General features: G+C 49.2%; 2 protein-coding genes and 1 non-coding gene across 5 annotated transcripts in view; 1 reads left to right on the forward strand and 2 right to left on the reverse strand.

Moving 5' to 3' along the window:
* FOSB (FosB proto-oncogene, AP-1 transcription factor subunit) overlaps positions 1-7,030 on the reverse strand; it is a 20,353-nt gene extending 13,323 nt beyond the window's left edge. The window contains exon 1 of the mRNA XM_069985565.1: positions 6,572-7,030. Within this exon, the coding sequence (XP_069841666.1) occupies positions 6,572-6,634 (63 nt within the window). The 5' untranslated portion in view covers positions 6,635-7,030. The remainder of the gene's footprint in view (positions 1-6,571) is intronic.
* On the forward strand, positions 6,949-7,035 carry TRNASTOP-UCA (transfer RNA opal suppressor (anticodon UCA)). The gene has a single exon. It is a non-coding gene; the product is annotated as a tRNA-Sec (tRNA).
* A 2,624-nt stretch (positions 7,036-9,659) lies between these two features.
* On the reverse strand, positions 9,660-17,670 carry LOC138765867 (calpain-1 catalytic subunit-like). 3 transcript variants are annotated; one of them, XM_069942976.1, is made up of 14 exons: positions 17,584-17,670; positions 16,886-17,009; positions 16,321-16,390; positions 15,618-15,742; positions 14,788-14,921; positions 14,442-14,613; positions 14,286-14,369; positions 13,807-13,892; positions 13,211-13,285; positions 11,943-12,082; positions 11,416-11,585; positions 11,323-11,337; positions 10,799-11,001; positions 9,660-9,867 (listed from the first exon to the last, which is right to left on the reverse strand). In XM_069942976.1, the coding sequence occupies exons 2-14, from the start codon at positions 17,006-17,008 to the stop codon at positions 9,858-9,860; spliced, it is 1,407 nt and encodes a 468-aa protein (XP_069799077.1). In that variant the 5' UTR covers position 17,009; positions 17,584-17,670; the 3' UTR covers positions 9,660-9,857. The 3 variants fall into 3 exon arrangements, with proteins under 3 accessions (XP_069799077.1, XP_069799078.1, XP_069799079.1); XM_069942977.1 differs by having other exon boundaries at positions 17,538-17,598; XM_069942978.1 differs by lacking the exons at positions 15,618-15,742; positions 16,321-16,390; positions 17,584-17,670 and having other exon boundaries at positions 16,886-17,075.
* Positions 17,671-18,007: the final 337 nt, after the last annotated feature.

The following is an 18,007-nucleotide window of genomic DNA, read 5'->3' on the forward strand; positions in this document are numbered from 1 at the left end:
GCTGCCGCAGAAGATTCCAGGGGTCAGATCATTGATGTTGAAGCGTCAGACTTTATCTAACTATACACATCAGACACATTGGCCAAACCAGCATAATTCAACCAAGAGCCCAAGAGGGCCACAAAGGGGCAGGAAAAACACATAAAAAAGACTGCAAAATTACCTTACAACCTTACATATCTATTCTAGGCTTCTGTGAAGGGGAAAGGTGTGTTACACTTCTGTCTACCCAGCTTTTAACATGGCTTGTCACCTGATCATGCCTGTACACCGCCTGACCATGCCTGTACACCGCCTGACAATACCTGTATGCCACCTAACCATACCTGTATGCCACCTGCTTTGACCCACTAGCAGAACTCCACCTGCCCTTAGCTCCAGTTCATTTACAATATTAAGTGCCCTGACTCAGACTACCCTGGGGGTAGTGACCTCGGGATTTCCCACAGCTAACTTCAGATGAAACCTGGAAATCCAAAATTTAGGCCATGGATCCAGCTCGCATTGCTTTGCCTGGTTTACCACTTGGCTAATAACTCTCCTGCCAATGTAGCTTTCAGTATTGCTTGGTCATGGTTCTACCAAATGTCTCATTTGGATCAGTTTAATCCTGTGGCCATGGTTCTGTTAACGTTTCTTGTATATTTGCCTCCACCATAGTCTCTATCCGGCAGCCATGGTTTGCACTTCCTCACTATGACGGCAATTCAAAGTCTTCCAGAGGTTTTCCAAACCAGCAAACCATCGACTGTGCTGCATTAGCCCCATTCTTCATGGCCTGGGCTATTCCAATTTTGGTGGGGGGAAGATCCTGTGGTGTTCTACGTGCAGGGGGGGTAATCTTCTGGTGGATCTTCTAAGAACCTGGGTTCTTTTTATCTGCAGCTTTACGTCTGCTCTGTTTACACAAAGGCACCTCCGTTATGGACTAATACTTTATACAGTTCTGCGTCCAGACTATTGAGCCGTGTTTTAACAATGTGGTTTTGGTGGGTCTCTTATGATAAAGGTGGTAGCCAGTAGAGATGAGCGTGTTGGGCTGAGGTTTGTGTGAACCCGAACCATCTGCATTTGAATCCCGCTGTCTTCCCGGTCCATGGGGAAGGTAGAGACAACCCGAGTCCCACCTGGAAAACAGGGATATGACCTAAGCTGTACTCATGTTTTCCAGGTGGGACTCGGGCTGTCTCCGCTTTTCCCCACAAAACAGACAGACAGCGTGATGTCGACGGTTCGGGTTCATATGAAGCCGAACGCTCACCTCTAGTAGCCAGGGCACATTATGGAACAGTCCAGGAGACTAATTTATACACTACAACAAATTTAGAGCATGTTTCAGTTCATCTAAATCTGATCATGTGGGATTTCATTAGCGGTGGCAGAAGAAGTTGGATGCGGCCCTAGGGAACACAAGAAAACATGGATAAAGTCATAGCCTGATCCAGGTTTCCCAGGACTCCCTAGGGCGGCATCCAGCTTCTTCAGCAGACAGTAATCAGATGCTGAACAATCGGACTTGATCATGCTCCAGTCGTGCTCATCTCTAGCGTACACTAAACTTTGGATCTACTCTCCTCACTATTATTAGCTACCCTCTCCGGCCCATGATGTTATGGTGACTTTCATCAAAAGCCCACCACTCCCTTTGCCTGTCCCCGACTCTCCATGCACCCATTGTGGACCCATTTTGTGGACTATTGCCGATATTTTGCTTCCACTTGACGGGATGACTGGCAGAGTTTACTCTCGTGGGTTGAGTTCTCCTACAGTAATCACACAGGAGAATGCAGTAAGGCAACTTCATTTTTTATTGTGTACAATGAGAGAAAACAAACAAACCGATCAACGTGTTACAAGGTTTGCAATCTGGCGTGTCTGCACATTCCCAGTTCTCGCTCCTCCACCAACTCCTTCTCGAATGTTCTTTCAGGAGTCCTGATGTTGCACTTGTGGTGGGTAGGAAAATTTTTGGCCTAAAAAAGTTCTGGGAACTGCCGGAGAACATCATCAACACTCCACGTACTTTATGTTCTCTGCAGCTAAAAAGGACATGAAGGGGGTGTAGGGTCACTTTCAGCCACCACACATGCTGCAGCTCTTGTCCCACTTGCCGTGCACCTTCCAGCCTCCTTGCTTGGCATCCTGACACCTTCTGCCTGCTGGGATCTCTGGTACTGTCTCACAAGGGACGCATCTCTTTGCCTGAGCAACAAGCGTCCTGGGTTTCTATGAAGATGATTCACTGTTCTGTCTACCCAATTTCCGACCCCAGTTTGTACCTGCCCCGACCTCAGCCTATCTGTACCATCTTCTGCCTTAGTGGTCTGACTGCCCTAACCTCAGCCTATCTGTACCATCTTCTGCCTTAGTGGTCTGACTGCCCTAACCTCAGCCTATCTGTACCATCTTCTGCCTTGGTGGTCAGCCTTCTCTGCCCTAGGCTTAACTTTACCATCTTCTGCCTTTGGTGGTCTGCCTGCCCTGACCTCAGCCTATCTGTACCATCTTCTGCCTTAGTGGTCTGCCTGCCCTGACCTCAGCCTATCTGTACCATCTTCTGCCTTGGTAATCTGCCTGCCCTGACCTCAGCCTATCTGTACCATCTTCTGCCTTCTCCGACCTTAGCCTAACTTTACCATCTTCTGCCTTGGTAGTGTGCCTTCTCTTACCTCAGCCTATCTGTACCATCTTCTGCCTTGGTATTCTTTTTTCTCTGATCTCAGCCTATCTGTACCATCTTCTGCCTTAGTGGTCTGCCTGCCCTTCTACCTTAGTGGTCTGCCTGCCCTTCTACCTTAGTGGTCTGCCTGCCCTGACCTCAGCCTATCTGTACCATCTGCCTAGGCTTAACTTTACCATCTTCTGCCTTTGGTGGTCTGCCTTCTCTTACCTCAGCCTATCTGTACCATCTTCTGCCTTGGTGGTCAGCCTTCTCTGACCTAGGCTTAACTTTACCATCTTCTGCCTTTGGTGGTCTGCCTTCTCTTACCTCAGCCTATCTGTACCATCTTCTGCCTTGGTATTCTTTTTTCTCTGACCTCAGCCTGTCTGTACCATCTTCTGCCTTGGTGGTCTGCCTTCTCCGACCTCAGCCTACCTGTACCATATTCTGCCTTGGTGGTCTGCCTGCCCTGACCTCAGCCTATCTGTACCATCTTCTGCCTTCTCCGACCTTAGCCTAACTTTACCATCTTCTGGCTTGGTAGTGCGCCTTCTCTGACCTCAGCCTGTCTGTACCATCTTCTGCCTTGGTGGTCAGCCTTCTCTGACCTCAGCCTGTCTGTACCATCTTCTGCCTTTGGTAGTCTGCCTTCTCCGACCTCAGCCTATATATACTAACTTGTGCCTTGCTGGTCTGCCTTCTATGAGCTGAGCCGATCTGTACCATCTTCTGTTTTGGTGGTCTGCCTTCTCCAACCTCAGCCTATCTGTACCCATCTTCTGCCTTCTCAGACCTCAGCCTATCTGTACCATCTTCTGCCTTCTCAGACCTCAGCCTATCTGTACCATCTTCTGCCTTAGTGGTCTGCCTGCCTTGACCTCAGCCTATCTGTACCATCTTCTGCCTTAGTGGTCTGCCTGCCTTGACCTCAGCCTATCTGTACCATCTTCTGCCTTGGTGATCTGCCTGCCCTGACCTCAGCCTATCTGTACCATCTTCTGCCTTCTCCGACCTTAGCCTAACTTTACCATCTTCTGCCTTGGTAGTGTGCCTTCTCTTACCTCAGCCTATCTGTACCATCTTCTGCCTTGGTATTCTTTCTTCTCTGACCTCAGCCTATCTGTACCATCTTCTGCCTTGGTGGTCAGCCTTCTTTGACCTAGGCTTAACTTTACCATCTTCTGCCTTGGTGGTCTGCCTTCTCCAACCTCAGCCTATCTGTACCCATCTTCTGCCTTCTCAGACCTCAGCCTATCTGTACCATCTTCTGCCTTGGTGGTCTGCCTTCTCCAACCTCAGCCTATCTGTACCATCTTCTGCCTTGGTGGTCAGCCTTCTTCCATCAGCTGGAGGATAGATACAGGATATCTATATAACATCTAGCTCCTATTTATCCTTCTTGTCTCCACCTCCTCTGGGAACGTGGTTCAGCCACGGTGTGTTGGGTCTTTAGGGTTTATTTCTCTCCCTGTGTCCTGTGTGATGGTGTTGTCACTCTCGCTCCCACGTGTTCCCAGTCCTCAGGTAAACACTCCTCCCGCTGCCATGGGAACAACGCTGAAACACGGGACGTCACCACGTTCCGCTTGTCTTTATTTATGTTTCCTGGCAACAGAGGCTGGGGCAGCCTGAGGAGGCGGGGTTGATCACTATAGGTGTGGCTTTCCTTAAAGACACAGTGACCTCATTTCCAGCAAACTCCGTAATCTGATATACATGGAGCTGCTGTGGACCAGAGGCATTTACTATGTCACTTATTATAATACAATAGCTGTGATTTTATAACTACACAGCACCCGTCTATTATAAGTGTTATGATTACAGGTCAGTACGATTGGTTACAATGGTGGGTGCTGGGTGTTACTATATGTTATATATGGGATATGGCATCTATGCTGCAGGACAACACCATGGTCCTCTGTCACACAGCAGGATGGTTGCTATGGGCTACTGCAGGTGTAACCTATAGTGACCAGACATCATACCCACAACCTGCTGTAGTCCATAGCAACCAGCATACTGTGTGACCAGGCATCAGTGACAGCCTGCTGTAGTCCATGGCAACAAGCATACTGTGACCAGGCATCAGTGACAGCCTGCTGTAGTCCATAGCAACAAGCATACTGTGTGATGTAAGATCATAGCAGCAAGATGTAACCAGGAGTACACAGGTTGGGTTAAACCTGGCTGTCACACAGCATGCTGTTGCTATGGGTGACACCTGGCCGTCACTATGATCTTGTCACACAGCAGGCGGGTTGCTATAATCTCTAGTCACACAGTACCCCCGGCCGCTATGGGTGATACCCGGCTGTCTCTAGGATCTTGTCACACATTGCCCTGGTTGCTATGGGTTACACTTTGCTGTCACTATTAGGGCTGGTCACATAGCAGGTTGTCAGTTTGACCCCCGGTTGCCATGGATTACAGCAGGCTGTAGTTATGGTGTCTGGTCACACACTTTGGGTAACACCTGGTTGCTATGGGTGACACCTGGCTGTCCTTATGATCCTGTCACACAGTACCCCTGGTTGCTATGGGTGACACCTGGCTGTCCTTATGATCCTGTCACACAGTACCCCTGGTTGCTATGGGTGACACCTGGCTGTCTTTATGATCCTGTCACACAGTACCCCTGGTTGCTATGGGTGACACCTGGCTGTCTTTATGATCCTGTCACACAGTACCCCTGGTTGCTATGGGTGACACCTGGCTGTCTTTATGATCCTGACACACAGTACCCCTGGTTGCTATGGGTGACACCTGGCTGTCTTTATGATCCTGACACACAGTACCCCTGGTTGCTATGGGTGACACCTGGCTGTCTTTATGATCCTGTCACACAGCACACTGGTTGCTATGGGTGACACCTGGCTGTCCTTATGATCCTGTCACACAGTACCCCTGGTTGCTATGGGTGACACCTGGCTGTCCTTATGATCCTGTCACACAGTACCCCTGGTTGCTATGGGTGACACCTGGCTGTCTTTATGATCCTGACACACAGTACCCCTGGTTGCTATGGGTGACACCTGGCTGTCTTTATGATCCTGTCACACAGTACCCCTGGTTGCTATGGGTGACACCTGGCTGTCTTTATGATCCTGTCACACAGTACCCCTGGTTGCTATGGGTGACACCTGGCTGTCTTTATGATCCTGTCACACAGTACCCCTGGTTGCTATGGGTGACACCTGGCTGTCTTTATGATCCTGTCACACAGCACACTGGTTGCTATGGGTGACACCTGGCTGTCTTTATGATCCTGTCACACAGTACCCCTGGTTGCTATGGGTGACACCTGGCTGTCTTTATGATCCTGTCACACAGTACCCCTGGTTGCTATGGGTGACACCTGGCTGTCCTTATGATCCTGTCACACAGTACCCCTGGTTGCTATGGGTGACACCTGGCTGTCTTTATGATCCTGTCACACAGTACCCCTGGTTGCTATGGGTGACACCTGGCTGTCTTTATGATGTCTGGTCACACAGTACCCCTGGTTGCTATGGGTGACACCTGGCTGTCTTTATGATCCTGTCACACAGTACCCCTGGTTGCTATGGGTGACACCTGGCTGTCTTTATGATGTCTGGTCACACAGCACACTGGTTGCCATGGGTTACACACAGCAGGCCGCCGCTATAACCTCCGTTCACACAGTAGCCAGGCTGCCGCTCTGAGCTCCCCGGTTGCGATGGGTTACAGCCGGCCCGTGCTCCCGGTCACGCAGCGCGCGGCGCCGCTCCCCTCCGTCGTCTCGCGTCATCCTCAGATGGCGGCTATTTATAGACGTGGCTATTATTAGCCGGGCTGTGTGTAGCCGTCCCTGCTCGCCGCGGTCGCCCCCTCCGCTCTCCCCCTCTCTCCGTCACCTCCTCTGACGCGCTCTCTCCCTCTCTGACTCACAGTCTGACCCTGTTGCGCTGCAGAGCTTTCTCTCCATTTCCCTCCATTACTGCTGCAGAGCATTCCGCCTCAGACCGCGCTCTGCAGACTCCCGGCGGCACACGTCAGCGACCTCGCCCCGCCCACCTCGTCAGCGTTCATTCTCTTCGACGGACCAGGATGCATTGCGTAGATTTGCATACGTCTGTCCCGCTCATCACTCTCTTCTGTCTGGTCGTTGTGGTGACGCTCGGACACCGGGACGTTTCTAGTCACGTGGTGACCGTTATTCAGGCATAGCCTTGTCCGGAGACGGAATAGTCCTCAGTGTCTTCTCCCCAAGTGAAGCTCCTCCGCTGAGGTGGCCCTTATATAGCAGGCTGTCCGCCATCTTACCTGCCCGGATGATCCTCAGTGGTCTGGGGTGCAGGCTTCAAACCTGTAGCTGTCTAGGGACAGAGTGGTTCAATTCCACCCTCCGGGCGACGCGTATGTCACTTGTTTTCCTCCATCATCACCGTGACGTCATAGACAGCAGAAGGTAAACTGTATGGCAGCTGTGACATCATACATGGCAGAATGTAAAGCTTATGGCATTGATGACATCATAGACAATGAGTGCAGCTCTGGGGTAATAATCCAGGATGTAACTCAGGATCAGTAATGTGATGTATGTACACAGTGACCCCATCAGCAGAATAGTGAGCCCCCCCCCCCCCCATTTTCTTCCCTCACAAATAAACCATACAGCAATCTATATGTGGCTGATTGCTGTAGGGGACTTAGCACCTACCCCTCCTCACTCCTGGCTGTATGGCTCAGCATCCTCCTCTGTTCTGCATATGATGGTCCCTAGAGGCTGCAGTGCAGAGGAAGATGCCAGGCCCTAGAGACAGGATGGTGGAGGGGTGAGCATCGCGGTGTGTTCCCACTTAATTCAATGTGAGAACACAGCACTTTATCTATAGCGGATCTATAGCGGATATGGTACATGTGAATATACCCTAAGGATCATGGCATATATAGCTGCACACAGGCTACATGTCATATGCTGCACACAGGCTATATATCATACTCTGCATATAGGCTATATACCATACGATGCACACAGGCTGTATATCATACACTGCCCACAGGCTATATATACACCATATGCTGCACACAGGCTATATACCATACACTGCACACAGACTGTATATCATACACTGCACACAGGCTGTATATCATACACTGCACATAGGCTATATGTCATATGCTGCACACAGGCTATATATCATACACTGCACACAGGCTTTATATACACCATATGCTGCACACAGGCTATATACCATACACTGCACACATACTGTATATCATACACTGCACACAGGCTATATATACACCATATGCTGCACACAGGCTATATACCATACACTGCACACAGACTGTATATCATACACTGCATTCAGGCTGTATATCATACACTGCACACAGGCTATATGTCATATGCTGCACACAGGCTATATACCATACACTGAACACAGGCTATATACCATATGCTGCACAAAGGCTATATACCATACACTGCACACAGGCTGTATATCAAACACTGCACACGGGCTATATGTCATATGCTGCACACAGGCTAAATATCATACACTGCACACAGGCTATATACCATACACTGCACACAGGCTATATATAATAGGCTGCACACAGGCTATATACCATACACTGCACATAGACTATATACCATACACTGCACACAGGCTATATGTCATATGCTGCACACAGGCTGTATATCATACACTGCACACAGGCTATATATACATCATATGCTGCACACAGGCTATATACCATACACTGCACACAGGCTGTATATCATACACTGCACACAGGCTATATATACATCATATGCTGCACACAGGCTATATACCATACACTGCACACAGGCTGTATATCATACACTGCACACAGGCTATATGTCATATGCTGCACACAGGCTGTATATCATACACTGCACACAGGCTATATATATTAGGCTGCACACAGGCTATATACCATACACTGCACATAGGCTATATACCATACACTGCACACAGGCTATATATAATAGGCTGCACACAGGCTATATACCATACACTGCACACAGGCTAAATACCATACACTGCACACAGGCAATATATCATACACTGCACACAGGGTATATATATCATACACTGCACACAGGCTACATGTCATATGCTGCACACAGGCGATATATACCCCTGCTCTGATATATGCCCCCTGCTCTGATATATGCCCCTATAGTATATGCCCCCTGCTCTGATATATGCCCCCATAGTATATGCCCCCTGCTCTGATATATGCCCCTATAGAATATATCTATGCTCTGATGTGCCAATACAAAACAAAGCCTCATACTCACCTGATCTGGGCAGATGACAAATCTTCTCTCCTCTGGCTCTTCTCTGTTCCTTCAGCCTGAAAGCCACTGTGACAGATCCTCCAGCATGCTTCATGATGTCACATCCCTGCTGGAGAGATCAGGTTTCCTTGCTGAGGTCCCACGCTGTCCTCTCCTCAGTGAGGGGCGAAGGGGGAGTGAGGACCTCGGAAGGAGACAGGTACCTGGAAGCTTGACAGGAAGAATCCATTCAAAGACCCACCAGGGGGGAGTGTGCCCTACCTTTAATCCGGCCCTGTATGTACACAGTGACCCCACCAGCAGAACAGTGAGTGCAGCTCTGGGGTATAATACAGGATGTAACTCGGGATCAGTAATGTATGTACACAGTGGCTCCGCTGTGATATATTTGACCAGTGACAGAAATATAACTTCTTGGGTGGGAGGGAGATGGGGGTCCAGCTGCATTGGGTGAGGTAAGAATACTTTTACTAACAATCCCCTCTGGTCTGGTCAGGGCATGTAGATACAGGGGCACAGCAGATACAGAGGTACGGCAGATACGGGCACAGCAAATACAGGGGCAGATAGACACTGGGGTGCAGCTAATACAGGGTGCGGCAGTGCACTGCATCTTTGCCCGGGTCATGTAGATAGGGTTCTTCTGTTATAGACATGGATGGCGCAGGCCAGAGCGGTTATTACACTCAATAACACAGACAGTTCTTTAAAACTTTTCACTTTACTTTTCCGGATTGTATTGGCTGCTAGTCAGGACTGATACATATATATGTTATCCTGTGGATCGATGTATGGACCATGGTGTTGTAGTCTTCCCCTGTGGTGAAGGTGCGGCACCATCTCCCGCTTGTTTATGACCACAGTATGGCGGTGATTTGTGCCGTCTCTTGTGCTGATGTTTCAGTCAGTCCTAGAAATGAGACAATAGACACAATGATGCAACAAGCAGCGGCAGATAAAGCGAATAAGCAAATAACTGTAAACGAGCAATGATCTGCTAGATCGGCACTCATTTACTGGGCCTATTACATGGCCCGATGTTCGTTTAACAAGGGCTGCATTGACATAGTTACCGATGGCCTTGTATAAACTGTATACATTACCTATCCAGGCTGCAGGTCTCCTCCTGTGCTCTGCTTCTCCCCGGGTCCCACGCGCTCCAGCTTTAGAGCGGCCTGTCTCGGCTGACAGGCCGCTCAGCCGATCACTGGCTGTGACGGTACCGGCCTGTGATTGGCTGAGTGGCCTGTCAGCTCAGACAGGCTGCTCTGAAACTGAAGCCTGCGGGAACCGGGGAGAAGCAGAGCGCAAGAGGAGCCCTGCAGCCTGGATAGGTAATGTATAAAGTTTGCATATCGCCAGCCGATGGCCACGCACCGCTATTACACGTATCGATGCGCGGTCGGCACCCGACAATTATAGGTCCAAACCTATATCAACGATCAGCCGATGATCGTTGTCATCGGCTGATTGTTGTCTTTATTACATGGAGCGATAATCGGCCGGATAGGGCTGATTTGGCCGATTATGGTACCGTGTAAATGGGCCCTAAGGGCCGTATCAGATGGGCTAACCCTGCAGGGCAAGCGATGACTGGTGCAAACCAACCCGTCTCTGCAGTGTTAGCCTGATTGGATGAGCGGGCTGTCAGCAGGAGACCCAGACACTGAGGGCAGCATATATTATTTCATATATACCGCCACCAGAATACTCTCTCTATTTAATAGGGCCATAATTTCCACCACAAATATATCACCTAACACCTCTAAGACCAAGATTCTGTGACACAATGACTGGGAATCTGTGCGTTTCTCCATAGGATGATTGTTAAAGCCATGTACCTGTTCTCTGTTCCTCTCCCACAATATACTCTGATATAAAAGTTTCCCTCCTGATTGGCGTCATACGTGGACGGCACAATAACGTACTCCCCCGGGGTCAGGGATGCCCTCGTTGTCACACCGCGACTGTTTTGTGGGTCACCTGTGTCGCACACCGGCCGGCTCCTTGTGAAGAATCCGCGATCGAGACGTGGACGAGACACCTAAGAGATGGATTGTAGTGTGAGATTACTATGATTACCATCACTCCGAGGCCCTTTCTACATCCATATCAGGGGAAAGGCTACTGGGAAGTGAATGGTTCTCTCTGGGCACAGTCCTGACCATGTTGTCGGGAAGGGATGGGAACACTCTTTTATAGTTTTTTGGGATCTACACGTTAAAAAAGAGGATTGCATGAATGGGCTCAGCCTCCCTAGGCTGAACTTAGGGTTGTGGACTAAGGAGGACCAGGTGTCTTCTACCGCTTCTGTTCACACTACATCTCTCTGGTGGAGAACAGTGGCCCAGATGCAGATTCTTACCAGCCCGTCAGGAACCTAGGAAAGAAAAATATTAACCATTAGATGCAGCAGACGAGTCAGGTAACGCTCTATGAGAGGCTGAGAGGGGCTTACTCTGTACAGGTGACATGCTATGTGGAGTTTTGCCGTCCTTCTGTCCGTCTGCAGCAGCTCCAGTAACACTGTCCAGCGCTCCTCAGTCCCCGTCTCAGTGACAGGCTCCACCCCCAGCTCTGAGGCGACGCCCACGCGGAGACGGAATTGTGGATTGGTGAAGAAAGATTCTAAATAAAGTATAAATTAAAGGATGCAGCATTAACCTCTGGGAGGAAAGGATTGGGGTTGTCGGTGGTTGCGGTGGGTGAAGATGTCTCCTTATTTGTGGTGCAGCCCCAAGGGGTTCCCCCTTTTCAGTTTTATTAGTAATTTAATGATGTAATTGTTCAGGAACTTTCTCATACAACAAGAAAACCGTCTGGAGTGATAGAGTGAATAGAAGATGCGGAGGAGGGGGATGCAGCTGCAGAATCTTTATAACATCGCACCAGAAACAGCCCACTCACCAAGCAGGACAGGCTTCATGATATGATATTACAGGTGCTGCGTATTATTGTATCTGTTGTCTACAGCTTTGTACTTACTCAGTCTTCGGCCTCCTCCTGCATTGACACCACGTTCCCAGCGGCCCTGCAGGACGGTCACATTACACTGAGGTGACTCCATGCTTGTTGAGCAAATGACAATCCACGAAAAGAGACTGCAGAAATCGTCACAGAGCATCCTGCACAGAGAGACCACGGGGGTCATTCACAAAATGAAATGACCACAGGGTCAGTCATGGAGCGGAGAGAGACCACGGGGGTCAGTCACTGAGTGGAGAGACTGTGGGGTCATTCACAGCACAAAGAGACCACGGGGTCAGTCACAGCACAGAGAGACCATGGAGTCAGTCACAGAGCGGAGAGACTTCAGGGTCAGTTACAGCACAGAGAGACCACAAGGTCGGTCACAGCACAGAGAGACCACCGGGTCAGTCACAGGACAAAGAAACAACATGAGTCAGTCACAGAGCGGAGAGACTTTAGGGTCGGTCACAGCACAGAGAGACCATGGAGTCAGTCACAGAGCGGAGAGACTTCAGGGTCAGTCACAGCACAGAGAGACCATGGAGTCAGTCACAGAGCGAAGAGACTTTAGGGTTGGTCACAGCACAGAGAGACCACCGGGTCAGTCACAGGACAAAGAAACCACCAGGTCAGTCCCAGCATGAAGAGACCACGCAGTCAGTCACAGGACAAAGAGACCCCGGGGTCAGTCACAGCACAGAGAGACCATGTTGAGGGCCGATCGATACAACTCTGCTGTTACCGGTCCCCGGTACACCCTACAAGGTGTTGTATAATATACATTCTGCAGTCTGATCTTTGGGTGCAAAAAATGAACTTCTCGGCACTCACCAATTAGCTATATTTTCGTAGTGTTTATTGCATCTTTAACGATGAAAACAAAATGATACAGGACACATTTCGGCTTTCGCCTTTGTCAACTGCCAGTCAACTGCCAGATACGCGTCCTGTATCATTTTGTTTTCATCTTTCAAGATGCAATAAACACTATGAAAATATAGCTGATTGGTGAGTGCCGAGAAGTTCATCTTTATTGGTCAAGTGGGATTTGTTCCTATCTAAGTGCACCACCGCGGGTTCCGGAGTGCCGAACTGTTTTTTGTTTGCTTGATCTTTGGGTGTGTCTTGACACCAGGAAGAGTTTTCTGTAAATACTGCAGTACAGGGGATGATAGAGACATTTGGGGGGGCTTACACTTCTGGACCCCCCACATCCTGCACCCTCCACTGCTCATCTCTACTAAATGATAAAGCCATTTAAACCGGAGGATGAATGATGTTACCAGAACTCGCCATCTTCTTTCTGGAGGTTCAGTGCTTTGCGTTCCACATCCGACACCGACATCCACTCCAAGGATCTGGAAAAGAACCAGAGGAGGTGATCAGAATTCGAACCCCACATGATGAGAAAAAACATCAACATCTCCAGACCCTGTATACAACCCATGGGGAGGAATGAAGACTTAGGGCCCTATTCCACCGGACGATTATCGTTCGCATAATCATTAACGATCTCAAACGACCGCTATTGGGAAAGACCTGAAAACGTTCACTCATTTCCATAGAACGATAATTGTTACTTATGATCGTATTTGCAATTGTTTTTTCTTTGCTATTGCGTTCGTATCTACTGCGAACGACCGAACGACGTCTTATTCAATGCAAACGATTTGCGAACGAGCACCAATAAAAATAGGTCCAGGTCTTATAAAGCGATCAACGATTTCTCGTTCGGTCGTTAATCGTTAACTGCATTTAAATGAACGATTATCGTTTAGATTCGAACGATTTAACGATAGTCTGAACAATAATCGTCTGGTGGAATAGGGCCCTTAGTGTGATTGTTCTCAGGATGTGACGGGAAGATATTCCTACTCACTTGTCACTCCAGGGGCCATTATACTCAGTGAAGCCCCAGGGATTCCTCAGCTTGATGAGTGTCACCTCCCCGGAGTTGAGTGTCACCTGGAGAAAGATTTAGTGAGACATCATGAGCATAATCCAGGTCAAGTGTCATCATCTTGTGCTCCAAGTAATGGTACTAAAGTGGTGATGTTTCTTCTTAAGGAGAGTGTCAAACTAGCTGTGGAGCTCTGGGAAAAATATGCAAATGAGTCCTCCTCAGGAGGGAAGAGTGCTCCCTGGTGCCACCTATTGGAGGTAGCATCCCTACAATTCATTGGTCTGCACTACGAAGAGCCTTGACACATGACTGTGGATTTATGAGATCCTAGACATAACCCTGATGACCTCTTCACCAAATGAGCCCCACAATCCACATGTCCCACATCCAACGTTGGATTAAGGCAGCACCTTTCCTGGGGCGTGTCCGGCTTATAGTGTTATACCAGCACTTACCTCCTTGGCTCCTAAAACAGAGTATGCATGTCCCAATACCAAGCCGTCTTCATCCACGCGTCCAACATCGGTGGGATCTGAAACCTTCCAGGAGATGAGTATTTAGTGTAGAGATGAGTACAATCTTCAGGAAGACCAGCGGAGGACGCTACTTACCTGGATGTAGCATGCCATGAGGGACTGCCGGCTCTCAGCCTCAGTCACCATCTCCCAGACCTCCTCAGATGTGTGTCTGCTCAGACTCACACTCTCAGCGATTCCACCAGTGAAATCTTCCAATGTCTCTGCGATGGTTCCACCCTGCAGGGCAGAGTAACCTCCACACACCCTAAGAGGACACACATGGAGGGAGTGAAGACTCCACATAGCCATATAGCACAGTCCTGGCTCAGCTACATACATGCAACATGGCACAGAGAGGACCTGGAGAAGTCTCATGTGCCATACATACGGCCATTGTTCTCTGTGTAATGGTGGGGCTCAGGGTGAGGGATGGACGTACTTGGCGTAGGCCTTCTCCAGCAGTGCGCTCCATAGCTCCACCTGACAGTCGCTCCTCGTGTACACAAGTCGCCCATTCTTGGTTGGGAGTTTGTCATCAATCACCACATCGAACCATTCACCGAACTGCCACAGCTGGAAAGACAAGGGGCAGTTATCACCGAAGTACCCCCTTCTCCAATCACATCACAGCCTGCACCCCCTTCTCCAATCACATCACAGCCTGCACCCCCTTCTCCAATCACATCGCAGCCTGCACCCCCTCCTCCAATCACATCACAGCCTGCTCCCCCTTCTCCAATCACATCACAGCCTGCACCCCCTTCTCCAATCACATCACAGCCTGCACCCCCTTCTCCAATCACATCGCAGCCTGCACCCCCTCCTCCAATCACATCGCAGCCTGCACCCCCTTCTCCAATCACATCACAGCCTGCACCCCCTTCTCCAATCACATGGCAGCCTGCACCCCCTCCTCCAATCACATCGCAGCCTGCACCCCCTTCTCCAATCACATGACAGCCTGCTCCCCCTTCTCCAATCACATGACAGCCTGCACCCCCTTCTCCAAGCACATCACAGCCTGCACCCCCTTCTCCAATCACATCACAGCCTGCACCCCCTTCTCCAATCACATGGCAGCCTGCACCCCCTCCTCCAATCACATCGCAGCCTGCACCCCCTTCTCCAATCACATCACAGCCTGCTCCCCCTTCTCCAATCACATGACAGCCTGCACCCCTGTCTCCAATCACATCACAGCCTGCTCCCCCTTCTCCAATCACATGACAGCCTGCATCACTATTTTTGGTTATCATCTTATTTCCCCACCTTAAAGTGGAAGATTCCACAGTAACCATCACTGGGGCTGAAGCTCTGGTCGGCAGGGACCACTCGTGAGAACAGAGAGGGGTGCAGCGTAAGAGACGAGAGAGTGGACAGCAGCCAGCAGTCACCTGCAGAGGAAAGACACAGATGCAAAGAACGGCCTCCAGCCACCTATTTACTGACCACTGCAGTCATCTGTATATCATCTCCTTGTCCCCAGCCCAGGTCAGACTGGGCTGAGCAACAATAGAGGTCAGAGGTGATAGAGACTAGAAGCGATAGAGGCCAGTAGTAGTAGAGCCCAATAACAATAGGGTTCAGTAATGGTAAAGCCCAGGAATGATAGAGGCCATTAGTGATAAAGTCCAGGAGTGATAATGGATAGGAGTGACAGAGGCCAGGAGCAGTAGAGCCCAGGGGTGATAGAGGCCAGGAGCAGTAGAGCCCAGGGGTGATAGAGGCCAGGAGCAGTAGAGCCCAGGGGTGATAGAGGCCAGGAGCAGTAGAGCCCAGGGGTGATAGAGGCCAGGAGCAGTAGAGCCCAGGGGTGATAGAAGCCAGGAGCAGTAGAGCCCAGGGGTGATAGAGGCCAGGAGCAGTAGAGCCCAGGGGTGATAGAGCCCAGGAGTGATGCAGGCCAGGAGCAGTAAAGCCCAGGAGCAGTAAAGCCCAAGAGCAATAGAGCTCAGCAGTGACAGGCACTCACCTAACTCTCCCTGGCAGACATCTGTGCTGCTGGATCCACTCTCAATGAATTTAGGGTTAGAACAGAAATCCTGCAGAATAAAAGATACCAGAGCGTTGTGCGACATCTCAGGACCCCGCTACAGATATTACATTAGAGTACATTCCAGGGGGTTTACTGCGTATTACTGACATCATTCTGTTAAGCTGTTCTCCTTATAACTCTGCCCCCCAGCTGCTGATTTACAGCTTCCTGCCTATACACAGTATACATAGACAACTGTTAACTGACAGAGTGTGCTGGTGCTCATGAATATCCAGGACTACTGAGCACACACACATAATGGAGAGGACTACTTATTGTCCTTGTTATTCAGGAGGATATCTCAGAATCAGCTGCACAGAACAATGTAAATGATACATCATTCTGTTCAGCTTCTCTGTCACAAGTTTGGGCTACCATTAGGAAGGTCAACTTAAGTCACTTTAAGTTCCTCATCTGCTCCAGGACGGCCAGGAAATTACAGCCGGGGTGACAGCAGACAGACCTAGATGATCTTCTAAAGAGGAAAAGCTTCCAAACTTACAGGAGGTCGTCTCCACTCAATCTTAGGGTCTGAAACATCCTGTGGAAATGCGGGGTCCTCAAAAAGGTCTCCCTTCTCCAAGCAGAGAGTACGAAGAGCGTGATAATCCTGACCGGCCCACATGCTGGAGAGAAGGAGGTGATCAGATAGATAGATAGATAGATAGATAGGAGATAGATAGATAGATAGATAGATAGATAGATAGGAGATAGATAGATAGGAGATAGATAGGAGATAGATAGGAGATAGATAGATAGATAGGAGATAGATAGATAGATAGGAGATAGATAGATAGATAGATAGGAGATAGATAGATAGATAGATAGATAGATAGATAGATAGATAGATAGATAGATAGATAGGAGATAGATAGATAGATAGATGATAGATAGATAGATAGATAGATAGATAGATAGATAGATAGGAGATAGATAGATAGATAGATAGATAAGAGATAGATAGATAGGAGAGAGATAGATAGGAGAGAGATAGATAGATAGATAGGAGATAGATAGGAGATAGATAGATAGATAGATAGATAGATAGATAGATAGGAGATAGATAGATAGATAGATAGATAGGAGATAGATAGATAGATAGATGATAGATAGATAGATAAGAGATAGGAGATAGATAGATAGATGTTACATACACTCCAGGTGTGTGCTGGACGTTGGACGTGTTGCACGCTCTTATACCTGTGTTTCGGTGTCTACGCCCTTCTTCTATGTAATCAGAGATAAAGTGTCACGGATATATGGCTATAAGCTCACGGTCTCCCCTCCTCTCTGTGTAGAAGGATTATATTGAGGTTTTTGGAGCCACAACAGCGATGACATAGGATGGCTCTTTCCCGTCCCCCAGGGGGCGCTGAGGTCGGTGAAGACATGGCCGTCTAGAGGCTCGTATGAGATCGGCAGAGAGAGGGTTACAGAGAACCTACACGGCGAACAAATCTCAGTGTTTGCAGACTGGGAGTTACTGGGTGTAAAGAACATTCCGCTAAGATGAGAAGAGACATCTGTGCTGGACGGAGGGGATGGGACACGACTACTGCTGGCACTGTCCCTGGGCATATTGTTCTGTTACCTTGATCTGGTGACCACACTCTGTCACTGAGCC

Source organism: Dendropsophus ebraccatus, chromosome 10 (genome assembly GCF_027789765.1).
Source record: "Dendropsophus ebraccatus isolate aDenEbr1 chromosome 10, aDenEbr1.pat, whole genome shotgun sequence".
Taxonomy (NCBI): domain Eukaryota; kingdom Metazoa; phylum Chordata; class Amphibia; order Anura; family Hylidae; genus Dendropsophus; species Dendropsophus ebraccatus.

Coding starts and splice junctions, on each gene's coding strand:
- LOC138765867 (XM_069942976.1), bottom strand. CDS start 17,008: ATGTGGGCCGGTCAGGATTATCACGCTCTTCGTACTCTCTGCTTGGAG. Junction 12,083..13,210: donor AAAGAAGATGGCGAGTTCTG/GTAACATCATTC, acceptor CTCTCTGTGCAG/GATGCTCTGTGACGATTTCT. Junction 11,586..11,942: donor AGGAGGAGGCCGAAGACTGA/GTAAGTACAAAG, acceptor TACTTTATTTAG/AATCTTTCTTCACCAATCCA.